At 40.1% G+C, this 13,765-nt stretch overlaps 2 protein-coding genes across 3 annotated transcripts in view; one reads left to right on the top strand and one right to left on the bottom strand.

Moving 5' to 3' along the window:
- The window catches only part of LOC128985591 (glutaredoxin-3-like), a 45,048-nt gene extending 40,438 nt beyond the window's left edge, over positions 1-4,610 (bottom strand). Inside the window, exon 1 of one of the 2 annotated variants that reach the window (XM_054405212.1) lies at positions 4,328-4,610. In XM_054405212.1, coding sequence (XP_054261187.1) covers positions 4,328-4,377 — 50 coding nt within the window. In that variant the 5' untranslated portion in view covers positions 4,378-4,610. The remainder of the gene's footprint in view (positions 1-4,327) is intronic. The other variant, XM_054405211.1, reaches the window with a different exon arrangement.
- A 2,609-nt stretch (positions 4,611-7,219) lies between these two features.
- The window catches only part of LOC128986317 (tRNA-uridine aminocarboxypropyltransferase 1), a 31,656-nt gene continuing 25,110 nt past the window's right edge, over positions 7,220-13,765 (top strand). The window contains exon 1 of the mRNA XM_054406635.1: positions 7,220-7,347. The gene's annotated coding sequence lies outside the window, so the exon portion shown is untranslated. The remainder of the gene's footprint in view (positions 7,348-13,765) is intronic.

Genomic DNA, 13,765 nt, shown 5'->3' with positions numbered 1-13,765 from the left:
ATTGACAGTGTTTGGAAATTGACTGGCCGCTTTTCAAGCAGTGCGGCCAGTTAGAACAAATAAATACAATAAATTATAGCAGATTTAGATTCTAGCATTTAGCGTTAAAAACTCTCATGCCGCCTTGGAAATCTTGGACCATGCAATCTTTCAATCTTGCACTGAAATTGTCAAACAATTTCCCTAACATTGCAGAAGAGAGGTGACTATTTCTTGGCCTACGGCTTCCTTCAGTTCATTCAATTTGTGGGATCGTTTATGTTAGCTCTTTGATTTCAGCAGTCCTCACAAGAAAGAAATCACAAATGCTGAGATCCGGGGAGCGGGCTGACCTTGCAATGTCCCCCAAATGCAATGTGACTCAGCCAACCTGAAAATTCTTTGCACTTTGCATAACCGCCAGGCTTCAAATGTTGCACGATAACCATTTTGTATGGATGAAAGTGCAGAGCTGCAGCTTGTTTATCTGCAGGACGCCGTGGACTGGCTTCCACAGCTTCTCTCACTCTCTCAACGTTCTCTGGCGTCCGAGCTGACCTTGTTGATTTTGTTTCAATGCTGACCTGGTACCCGTAACTCTGAAGATACCCTTCCACGGCAAAATGGTGTTTCAAGTTGGGACTTGTCCTCTTGGACCCACATTGAAACACCTACGGAACTTCCGCTGAACAGCTACACATGAATTACTCACTTACTTGAAAAAAGAAACACTTCCTCAACAAACGCATGGTGTTCAGCCGTCCACAGCTCCATAGCTGATAAAAATGTCCGCAGGTAGGCTCTGGAACGCCCCTATTCCCAACACCCTACACCAATCATTTAATTCGAAAACCCTCATATAATTTTGCCGCTTCATGAATATGAGCACGCACTCTACTCCCTAAGCATAATGTTCAACCAATTAACACTAGTTAGGCTCTGACCGTGACAAAAATAAGCAGAATGATTAATCATGTAATTAGAATAGAATAGAATAGAAACGTCTTTTATTTGAAGCGGTTTTCAGTACAAAAATACACTGCTTTTCAAAACAGCTCAAGTCAGGTACAAAGTCTGCAATACAATAATAAAAGAGAACAAATCATTTAACTAAAACTAATACAACTAGCCTATATTTACAAATACAGTTTTTTTGTTTCTTGTCTGAAAGCCTTATAACTTAAGTTTTTAATTCTTTCAGGTAAGGAATTGTATTCCTGAGGGCCGAAAAAAGAAAACCCCTTCTTACTACATTCAAAGTTTACACGAGGCAAATGCAGTAGGCTATCCTGTCTTGTGCACCTATCTCGTACTTCTTTTCAAGTGGTTAGTTTATCTTTGAGGTAGGAGGGTCTGTTGGTTTTGACCACTTTATGTACTACTAGCTGTACCCGCAGGCTTTGCCCCGTTTAACTTCATAAGTATTCGCATGGCTCATTCACGTCCTGGTTGAAGTTCGTTCGCTACGCTCTCTCACCTTTAAGTTGGAGCTCGTTCGCTGCGCTCACTTGCCTTCAGGTTAGCTCGTTCGCTACGCTAACTCGCCTCCAGGTTGAAGTTCGTTCGCTACGCTCACTCACCTTTTGGTTGGAAATTGGCTGTTGTCATAAATAAATAAAAAAAATTATAGTGCTGCACTCTGTTGGTAATCTTTGTAACTTTTATGTTATTGAACATCATAGAACAGAACCAACTTGTTTGATTGAAACAGCTGTTAAAATGAATTAATTCCTTTTAAATATGAAAAATCATAAGATTAACATGGGGAACTACAACGCCACTGGGGCAGAGCCCGAAAGGATTTTTGAGATAAGAATATGCTTTAATGTTAATCGGGAATGTGAGCTATCATCATGCCAAATTTCAGCCCAATCCGTCCAGTAGTTTATGCGGGATTGAGCAACACACACACACACAAACACACACACAAACTTTCAGATTTATAATATTATAGTAAGATGGCAACAGTTTCAAGGACGCAAAAAACCTGCACTGGTAACATTTCACTTTCCTTTCTCGTATGTGATAGGCCTATGTGATCAAATTTTATTAGATCATATACAAAGCATTATATTTTGCAAGCGGTCCAAGATATTCAAATTTTCAGCTGACAAAGAAAACCCAAAGGCAGGCAAAGCATAATTTATTATTGGCAAACCAGAGATCTAACCATTTGTAATTTTACATTCTCAGCTAATATATGCCTAAATCTATTTAACATTCTCAGTTAAGAAATGACCCTTTGTATGATTGTTTTTACTTGCTTTGAAAATTTTAATTCTGTATCAATCGTAAGCCCAAGGACTTTAACAGCCTCAGTAACCTTCAATAAATCATTTTCCAAAAGTATATTTACATTATTTCGGTGGCTTAAAAGAGTGTTTCTCAAGCAATTTCTGAAATGTATTACTGAACACTTCTCAGTATTTAACCTAAGACAATGATTTTTTGACCACTGATTAATATTTGTCAAATTGGTAACAGCCTACTTAAGAGTCAAGTGATAAGGTTAAATCGGCTCTCATATACTCTCTTCCATTATGTTATAACTTAATGGAGCGATAGCCTATCAAGATAAACAAAAAGGTTAAACTGACACCGGATTTCATTTTCTAAAGAAAACGTATATGTCGTAAGGGTAAACTTACCATAATTCTTAATACAGTGCCATAAAGGGCTGCACTTTACTTTAGGTCCTACACTCAGGCCCACTTTTATAAACGGGCAGACTGGGCATATGCCCAGGGGCGCCGGTGGTTGGGGGGCGCCTGAGGGGCGCTCTGAACCACCGCCCGCACTAGGAAAAATAGGGTTTTATCAGCCGGGATTTCAAAAATAAAATGGGTGATTTCAATTTTTAATTAAGTGATTTTCTCTTATTGAAAAAGTAAATAAATACAACAAAATTGAAAATACTCGACCTACAGGTTATATACCTCGTGTAGTCAGGGAAAGGCAGGCAGCAGTGTGAACCGGGCACACTCACTATACTATCAGAGGCAGGGAGAGGGAGGCCTGCATGGTGGAAGGAAATACATATAGGTGTGCTATTCCCGTCATATGCTGACGTCACTCAGATTGCAAACACCATTTTACCATTGAGAAAAATTATAAAAACAATAACAATCAAATCAAAACAAATATATACTTATATGGAAATACATCAGCTGATTTTTTTGCAATTTGGGTGACGTCAGCAAATTACAGAATAGCACGTAGGCCAACTGTAGTCTACAGGCCTATGGTTGATGTGCCCCTCCTCTCTCTCCCAGTCCCACCCCTATCCCCACAAGTCACAACTACCAACTGGCGCGGTAGTTGGTAGTTGTGACTTGTGGGGATAGGGGTGGGACTAGGAGCCCGCGCGGCGCCAGTCCAGTACAGTAGTACAGTACTCCTCCCTCAGTAGTCAGTAGGTTGTGTTGTGTCTGCTGCACAGTCGTCAAATCAGTCACAACACAACCTAAACTATGACAGTCACTAGTCAGTGTTGACACTCACACTGCAGTTAGAAAACCAGTAATAAATAAATAGAAGTGTTGATACAAGTAAGTAGGCCTATAAACAGTGAAAAATGCATAAAAAACCTAGTGGAGCCGAGAGCCGCAAGTATGGTTGGCTGGAATAAAACAAACTCAAGAAGCAGTTTTAAAGATAAAGTGAAATGTATTAACCAGTATTTCCACTGATACGGAATTGAAAACTCCCTCCCGAAACAAAACTGGTAAAAAACACGCTAATGTATAAATATATATATATGCATAGGCCTATAGAAGAACCACAGAAAAACAAACTCCCTTAGTCTCATTCAATACGTGTGTAATGCAATGAACTGCACACTGAACTGCATACCGAAAAATAATAAAATCACTGCGTAGTGCATTAAGCTATTGGTGCAGGGAAAGATGCATTCGCATAGCAACTACTGTCAAGTTCATTGCACTCACCCCAACCCCCAACTCACCTGCTGTGAATTTCGGCGAACTGATGAGTCAACCCCCTTCCCTCTTCCCCTCCCTACACTGCTGTGGTCAAAACCTTTATAGTTAGGGGGCGCTGCTTTTGGGGGTTTGCCCAGGGCGCCACTGACCCTTAACGCGGCCCTGCCTACACTCATTCGAATGAAAATATCGATCGATATATCGATTGTTTCATTCGATGTATAGTTTGGTTAGTTAAAGGTAAGGTTAACCTAACCTAACTAACCAAACTAAAAATCGAACGAAACAATCGAATATGCGATATTTACATTCGAATGAGTGTAGGACCTAAAGTAAAGTGCAGCCCCATAAGTACCGTACATATTCATAACCTACTGTAAACAAACACTGCTGGAAGACTTACTTACCCTGTTAAATCTTTAAATTCCTCGGTTTTTACGATTGAAATTACAACCATTTTGCTTATTAATCGGACAATAGAACGGTAAGTTAGAACACTTGGAAGAATTAATTCAAATTGGTATCAAAATGGGCGAGAGTTGTAGAATTCATTGAATTCAATAAAAAATACTCAGATCAGAACCAACAGAATCAGATTTCAGAAAGGTAAATAGCAAGAGCAATTTTATATTTATTATTACAGTAGCAAGATAGCAGAAAGAAAGCAGAAGCAGACCAAACAGAAAAGCAGAATAGGAACAAAAAACCAGCAAGGAGCATCTGGATATAGAACGGCCGCGCACGCGCACTAGCAGGAACGTCAGTTTTTAGAAGCCGGTTTGTAGTTTGTAGAAATGTCGAGTAAACGAATACCAAGTAAAGGCTCCAGCTGCTTTGACTTTAACGGTTGAGAAACGTCACACACACAAGTTGTAGCGGGTAGCTGTTTCTGATACATTGGAACGAACCCGTAGTGCGCACGGTTGCCATCTTAGGTTAGAAAAAAATCGGGACATGCCCCCCCCCCTCATCCGGGATGAACATACAGTAGGCTTAAATACGGCCACCTTTAACTACAGGCCGCGGCCTGGTAGAATTGACAACGTCGCAAGTGGTGTTGTCAAGTGCCAGACGTCCCATAAGATAACATAGCAGACAGGTGGCCCCAGCTCATTATTTCGCATATTATTCGTTAAAAATTAAAATTTATGAACATAAATTTATCGAAAGATTGAAAATAAAACATATAGAATTGAAAACAAAAACAATAGGTTAAATTGAAAATCAATTTTTGTACTTTTAAAGTGGAATTAATATTTTCATAGCCCAGCAATCAAGCTTTCGTGATCTTAAAAAATACACAATCTACCATTAGCTGCGTCCAAACAAATCAGCTGTTACAACCCTACTTGCGATGTTGCTACTTCAAATGCCGCGGACTGGAGTTGAAGGTGGCTGTACTTAAATACGGGCATAAGCACGCATAAAGAACCAAAATCAGGACTGTCCCATGTCCCGATCGGGACAGTATCAGTACGCCGAGACCGCAGAATATGGACACGGATGTTGCTACAACAATGCAGGAGACGATCAAACTAGTAAAAAATACTTGTAAACAAGAAAAAATGCAATGTTATCTTGCATACAAATGTATGAAACAAAGACCCGTCTATTTTTATCAGTTTATTACGGGCAGTGCATCTGTGAAAGCAGTTTGACAATATTTTTACAGCAAATTATATTGTTTTCAAGTATTGTAATTTGTAATAATTAATTGTAAATCAAAATCGAATAAACTTATGTGGACGGGGGACCAGAATGTCAAGCTGATCTCGATACTAGAATTGTTGTAGAGTTTGGAAGACTGAAAAAACTAGTTATTTGTCAGCAGACTACGTAAAGTTTGATTAGAACCGAGAAATTTACTATATTAAAAAATATATAATTTATATTCTGGAAGAAACGCCTCCAATAGCCTATGGCCAAGTGTCTTGTCCATTTTTACCATAAAGCACATGAATATTTTATCAGCTTTTTTCATTACCGAATTTGCTCAAGATATTTTATTTAGGGAGAGGAGGGAAAATGCTTTTACGCACACATGTAGCCAGCCTGTAGTGTGAGACTCCTGAATTTATCACAGACTACTCACTAAAAAACCCCCTCTACTCTGTTGGACAGACCAATTGTTTGTCACATTACTTCAAGTCAGGCCAACACGTGACCTCCTCTAAGCCCTTTAGGGCTCTCACCGTTTCTGGCATTTAGATTCTTTATGGCCTACACCGCATCCAAGTCAAGCTTCTTGCCACGAAGAATACCCTGGATGTAATGTGACACACAGGTCCAATTTTGTGTTTACCATCAGCCTAAATTGAAAAAAAAAGATTTAGTTAAATAGCTTTAAGTACCATCTTTTTAGTTTATTTGGTGTTAAATAGTCCATGGTTACATAATATTTGCCTAACACAACGTTGCTAACATTAACTTTTAATAAAAAAAACTCTGCAACCGAACCCTTAAGTTTTATCATTGACTATACATACCTACAGTACTGTAAGTATATATAGTCAATGGTTTTACTTATAGTTATGTAAAGTTCTATAAATGAATAGTGAATCGTAATTTAATAATTTGAGGCATTGTTGCTCCAGCCTTGGAAAATAACCGCTCAGAAGGCACGAGCCTGGCCATTTTACTCAGATTTGTCAGAAATTACGTTCCGATACTTACGATACGATACTGGCCTCTACTTGGTATCGATACCAAGTAAATATCGGAACAACCGATACCGATACGATACCAGCAGTATCGCAATAAAAGTACTGATATCGATAGAATCGCAACACCCCTATATATGCTGACTGCTGAGACTGAGACCACAGACAATGGAAACCGTATACCAAGTTTAATAAAGATATCTTAAATAGTTTTCGAGAAATGTCTCATTCAAAGCGCGTTCGTTCAAATTCAAATAGAATCCCACGGTAGGAAACGCTTTCTGTCTTCCGCTACTACAGTGGCGCGGCAATACAGCCGCATCATGAAACATTAGCGCAGTCGCAGACCGCAGCGGCAGATCCAGCTGTTCCAGGTTCCAACTAGGGTTCCAACGTTCCAGTCCAGTTGCCAGTCACAGTCGGTACAGTCACAGTCTCAGTCACAGTCAAAAGAAACCGTCACCGTTAATCACTGATACTAGACGCCTTGACGTATCAGTTACCACGGTGATTTTCAAATATCAGTGAAATATATCAGTGACGTGATTTCACTTCACTCACTCCACTGCACTCCCATCACTACCATCGCTGACCGACTGTATAAAAGTATTGTCTGTTGTATTATTAGGAATTCACATTCTCCTCGAAATTGAATAGGCAATTAATTAGGCATAGATATAGGCTTAGTTGACTAGTTGAGGTTATCTTTCAATTTAAATTTACCCTCTTGCTTCCTTTCTAATTAACTGTTTTTTTCTGTTGAACAGGTAGGGTAAGCCTAAGTTACTGTAACATAATTCTAATACGTAATCTCCCTAATCTAGGCTAAGTACTTTTTCCCTTTCATAATATATTAGGCTTTATCCTTTCAGTATAGGTCTAATCTCTATGTTGGGTACAGTTTCTTAGCTGGGCTATGCTAATATTGATTGAAACTATAACTATCAATTCAATTAGTAGGCCTAAACCGTAATTTGATTTTTTTCATTGGGCCTATCAGCAAGTTTGGTTGGCTAGGTTAGGTTATGACAGTCTAATTGGGTACAGTTTCTTAACTGGGCTATGCTAATATCGATTGAAACTTATCGAATTTAAAATATTGATTAATAAACAATAACTATGATAGTGGTTTAAATACCTTATTCATGCAATCCAATTGTTGTCTCCACAACTAGTTTCAACCTGCTAGGAGGTCATCATCAGGTGAGTACAAGGATGAATTACTTCATATGAAGGTCGTCAGTAACAGTTTTTTTACATTTACACAAACACACAACGAATAATAAACACATAGTGCGCACACATACACGGCCGATAAAAACATTGAACTCGACAAGCGGACCCGTGTTGAGAATGCGGAAGTTGCGTCTAGACTGTAGGGTAAACAGCTGGTCAAGCATCACGCGCATTTTCTGCGCACTTCAAGGAAGTAAGTAATTCATCCTTGTACTCACCTGATGATGACCTCCTAGCAGGTTGAAACTAGTTGTGGAGACAACAATTGGATTGCATGAATAAGGTATTTAAACCACTATCATAGTTATTATTCGCAATCCGGAGGCTACCCACACCATAATGAAAAATAAACAATATTTTTAAATATTTCTATTATAAAATTAAACTATCATAACCCAACCTAACCGGGGAGCGAGCTGGCGTGGTTAGAGCGTGGGACTTCGGTCCCTGAGGTCCCGGGTTCGATCCCCGCCAAGTCACCAATGGATTTTATCTAAGTGATAATGCCGCAACCCCTAGGTCTAGCCTGAAGTAGGCTGCACTTTACTTGACGTCCTACACTCATTCGAATGAAAATATCGATCGATATATCGATTAATCGATTGCTTCATTCGATATATCGTTTGGTTAGTTAGGTAAGGTTAACCTAATATAACTAACCAAACGATATATCGAATGAAACAATCGAATGAAAATATTGAATCGAAAAAAACAATCGAATGAGTGTAGGACGTCAAGTAAAGTGCAGCCCTGAAGTAATGTGAAAAACAATCCCAGGCTCGTGCCTAGCGTCCTCAGGACAAAAAAAAAAAAAAAAACCCAACCTAACCAACCAAACTTGCTGATGGTGAAAAAATCGCATGAAGGTTTACTAATTGAATCGATAGTTTCAATCGATATTAGCATAGCCCAGTTAAGAAACTGTACCCGTTTAATTTTATAATTTATATAATTTAGTTCAAAATATCGTTTTGCCCTACCGGTACTGTTTATCACTCCAGGGCCGGTTTAACCCATACGCGAACTAAGCGGTCGCATATGGCGCCACGAAAAGGTGGCGCCAACGGGACACAACTTTGTTTCAGAAGACAAAATTGGAAACAACTTTACTGACAAGTGAACAACTTAATTTTATATTTTTTCGCTCAGAGTTCAAGTGTCCAAAGCACCACACCAAAGGCATTTATCCTGTTTGTAGGCCTATACAGCACTTTAATACTTGTACAGCACTTACATTCAAGGAATCAAGACATTGATTTGCAGTTTCGATTTGTAGTGAACTGACGCTCTGCAGCGTAGGCCTACAGCGCGGCGGTGCCTGCGGGTATCATTTCATGACTTATGCTCGAGATAAGAGCGCAGCGCCACTTGTCACAACAAGAAACTCCCCCCTCCCTTATTCCCTTGATCACTCTCCCCCCTCCTAGAGCAGATCAAAACTAGGAGAGTTAATTTTTAACTGGTTAATTCCTCTCTTGTCATCGACCTATCTGTTTTTCATTGTAATAGGCTTTATAAAAACTTATATCGTATCCAAGTTATCCTGTAAAAATTGATTTCACATTTAGAAATAAATTGTTAACTTTGGGTTTTGCTAATTTGTAGGCCTAGATGAGTAAAAGAGTAAAAATGTTAAATTTCTATGAATAAAAAACAGTAGTTGAAAACAGTCTTTGATTGCAAGTATTCTTCTAACCTAAAAGTTATTCCCAAAAAATTTCACAAATAGGGTTGTTATTTTCAGGTGGGGGGAATTCTATGTGGCGCTGATTCGGGTGTTCGCTTAACTCTGAAAAATTCCTAGAACCGGCCCTGTTTCACTCATAACCAACTCTCACTCTCTGCCACACACAACATATCTCGGTTATAGTTGTGATAAAAAATAGAGGAAAACAAAACGCCAAAGAAAATTCAAATTGAAAAAGCAAAAGAATAGGGGAAGAAATAAAACCAGGAAGAAAATTACTCAATTGCACTGAACGTATATCCTACAAAACAAACAACAATAAGTTATAATGAATTTGATAATTGGTGTCAGTTGTGTGATTTAAAAGCAGCACCGTCCAGGTCGGCGGGTGATGTCACTTCTGCTGAGGCAACCTCTTTTTCATTAGGCCAGACTTCTTTGATCTGGCCAGACTTGATTTTCTCGCATGATATTGTATTCGATACAATACACATACTGTAGAAGTGTCAATAAGTGTTATAACAGAGTTCAAATTAAAGTGCAATATTATTCACAAATTGTGTCAACATTATTTGTGTGGTAATAATAATCACACAAAGAATTTAGGGATTTGAAAAATAATACTAACAAGACAAAGACTGTATTAATCAGTAGGCCTACTTAACAACAAGCAAATATATTGAACTATAAATACACATAAAGCTGGGTTTTCCTAGCCGCGGAGACCGCTCTCCGCGTTCCCCTCTCCGCTCTCTACTTCCGCGCCTAGGAAAACCCGGCTTAACATGAGTCAGAAGACATGGAATATTCACAAAAATTATACACTTATTCACAATTAATAAACACTGTTTGCAAGCTAAACATTTACTCAAAAATGCATACACACATAGGCCAAAAATCGTGTACCGCAAGAATATTAGGTTGTATCATCCATAAACCATTGATGTATAACTAGATAGGCTAAACATGCTCCCTAGATTTCTCATCCTTATGGATCAGCTGAGGACAATAATTTTGCTGTTAGTTCTGTCCGGTGTACTGTAGAGGTCGTGTTTTGTAACAATTTGTTTCTTGTTACTTCAGCTATTTAAAAACTCAATTAACCAAATAAAAGGATGTAATTATAAACAATAACTCGTCCCCTAGTTATATAACTGAACAGTAAAGCAAAAATCACAAAATTAACCCTAAAATAATGGGAACAAAATTTTGTTGACACTAGTGATCAGTGTCACCAAAATTAACTAGATACGGAAAAAGACCTTCAAAATTTACAAGAAAGTCAAGAAGCCCACTTTTGTTGGTTACTTTGGTTGTATTTACTAGTAATAACCAAGTTATATATTGTTGTTCAAATTCCAACTTCTTATATTTTTCCATGTAGTAGGCCTTCTTAAAGAACATGATTAAATTACTCTGCTGAGTCTGACAAAATAGGCTACATCATTAGTTAAAAAGGCTTAGTAACCGAGACTTATTTTTACTAACTAAAATAATAAACTTAAAAAAATCTGGCTACAAAATTCAATATGGGGATGGAATGTCTAGTTTATTAATGTCCTTAATATTACAATATTTTTATGTAGGCAAGGTGATGCAGTTGCTGGTTGACTGACATTGAATTGTCCATTGTGCAATACTAGCTGTACTCTCTGAATTTTCTTGTGTTAGAAATTTTAACAGTTGGATTTATGTGCTAACCGTGTTTCGTGCGTTACGCAAGCATATACTCTTAAAGGTCAGCTACGTATCACAAGTTAAAGGTCCGGAACCGGCGTACATCCCGGTGACAGTTCTTACAATTGCAGGCGGGGCCCCAGCCCGGATGAGAGCTCTTCTGATGGCCCAATGGGGGACGGAATCGAAAGCCTTTGACACGTCAAGAACGGCAGCCGCCAAGCTGGAACGCTTCCCCCTCCAAATGAGTTCATCCAAGAACCTTGTGTTCGCAAAGCATCCGTTCCCTTTGACAAAGCCTCTCTGTCTAACATCCAACTCCACTTTTTCTCTTAATTTGTCCTCGATAACCCCACTGAAAAGCCTGGCCAAGATGTTGCCAATGGTGATTGGCCTCCAGCTCCCAGCCAACATCAGGTCCTTGCCCTCCTTAGGTATTACCGAAGTGGTATTTGCCAACCAACTCTTTGGGTAGTATCCTGATATTAGGATACCGGTAATGTTGAAAATTCCCGCCAGTACCTGGTGAATCCCCGGGAATACAGCCAGATTCTCCTTCCTTAGCCCGTCAGGACCCGGAGCCCCCTTCGGCTTCATTTTTTTAGACGTCTCTTTATCTCAGAGGCCGACACGGGCTTCAACAAAAATATGTCTCCCTCCAGTGCCACATCTTCAGGTAGAGCCCTATGTTCTCTGCCCCAGAGTTCCGTATATACCTTTTCAAGTGCATATTTTGGTGGGTCAACTTCACGTTGTTGGTGACCAAAATTAATATTCCCGGCTCTGACCATCCCCGCCAATCTGGCTGGGTCGCTTTTGAATAGCTCTTGCGCCTCAGCATACTCCCTCCTCTTTCTAGACACAGGACCTTTCTTCCTAGTCCTACCACCGCCTGTAGGTCTGTTAGCACGCTCCAAGGCATGAGCCCTCATGTCCCAGATGTTACCGCACTCTGCCACATCCTCCGTTGGGCCACCTGGAACATCTGTAACTGTCTCAAGAACTTTTTCCATAATTTCCTCGACCCTCTGTGGCTGAACATTCGCCTCCTCAATGTCAGCTTCTTCTCCATAAGCGGAAACTCCTCCTTCATGCTTAACCAGGATTCCACTGGACAAGAGCAGCCACAATTTGGCATAATTTGGCTTTTATTTAATTTGGGCTGGAGTCTTCAAGGGAAGTAGGTCAGAGAAATTGGCGGTGTATCTGACACCCCTTATCAGATGTTTGTTCTGGATTAGAATGTTCACTTCATCCTTGCCCCAAACAGCCCCCACGTTGACCTCTTCCAGGTCCCCTGACATCCAATGCCCCATCCTCGTGATGCTGGAAGCGGACGTCAGGATGTCTGTGACGGATGTGCTGGCCTCGGCTCCGAATCAAACTGGGCCTCGCACAAATGGCAGGGAAATGGTTTCCGTGTTGGGGCCTCTCCAGAGCATTGAGGAAGGAGTATGATATGCAGCCGCATGTGGCCCATTAAAATATCCTCTGGCATCCTGAACATTTAAACGAGATCGGTCTATCTCTGTGCATTGCTCGATGATGTTTTATGAGCGGGCCCGGCCTTTGATGACAGCTCGAGCAAAATTTGCACCTACAGGGGGCCCAAGAGATGGAATACGCCTCTTCAACAACTTCAGGACTGAGGGTCAATCTGATGAGTGGTTGACCGGGCTCAGGGGATGCAGGATTAGTTTCCATACTCGGTCCTTCTTCTGCTCTCCTCCAGAGCTCTCACGTAAGCGGGAAAAGCATTGCTGTAATACTATGGTCGTGTGGACGCTTTGCCCTCTTGCAGGGCGCACATGTCGGGCTCAGACCCTTGTTAGGGCACTCTCTATACTCATGTCCCTCAGCACAGTGACTGCAAGTTGGGGCTGACACGGTACAGTATTTTGCTACATGTCCATAACTCTGGCACTTGTAGCACCGGGTTGCCTCCGTGTATTCCTTTACTCGGCAAGACTCAAACCCCACAAATAGCCTGTCTTTCCCTGCCAGTGCCCTGAAGCAGGGGACGCTGAGCTCTACGACCCAATTCTCCTTACCTTCCCTGCTGGACTTGAGCTTTTTGACAATTTCAAAAACTTCTCTGAACTGCTCCCATTCGATGCCAACCACATTCTGGTGAAAAACGTTGAGGACTCCTTCCACATTCAGGGTGTCTACCAACCGGGAAAACCGGGAATTGTACTTAATTTTTTACTGGCCATGAAATGTACGGGAATTGTCCTTAAATGCCAGACTATGTCCTTAAATTTTTAATGGGCCATAATTTTATCGATTTAGTTGGTTAGGAGCACATAAAAGGTTTATTAGATGTTTGTTTACATTTTCATAATTTATTACTAGAGTAATTATGCAATAAAAAACCCATTAGCAGTCTTAAACCCATTAATATTTTATCACGACAATCAAGTGTCAAGTCAAGTACTTCCAAGAACTGTTGACTCAGTAGCTAGCTCATACAAGTTGTATCACTTTTATTTCTAAATTTGGCTCGAAGATTCAATTTGCTGCCGGCTATTGCCTAGTGCCATAAAACTGTTAATGGTTTCATATTAAACATCTAACTAATCTAC

The sequence above is a fragment of the Macrosteles quadrilineatus genome, unplaced genomic scaffold (assembly GCF_028750875.1).
Source record: "Macrosteles quadrilineatus isolate MER2022 unplaced genomic scaffold, UCM_ALF_1.0 Scaffold_2__2_contigs__length_208266976, whole genome shotgun sequence".
Taxonomy (NCBI): domain Eukaryota; kingdom Metazoa; phylum Arthropoda; class Insecta; order Hemiptera; family Cicadellidae; genus Macrosteles; species Macrosteles quadrilineatus.
This window is presented reverse-complemented; position numbering and strand designations above follow the sequence as displayed.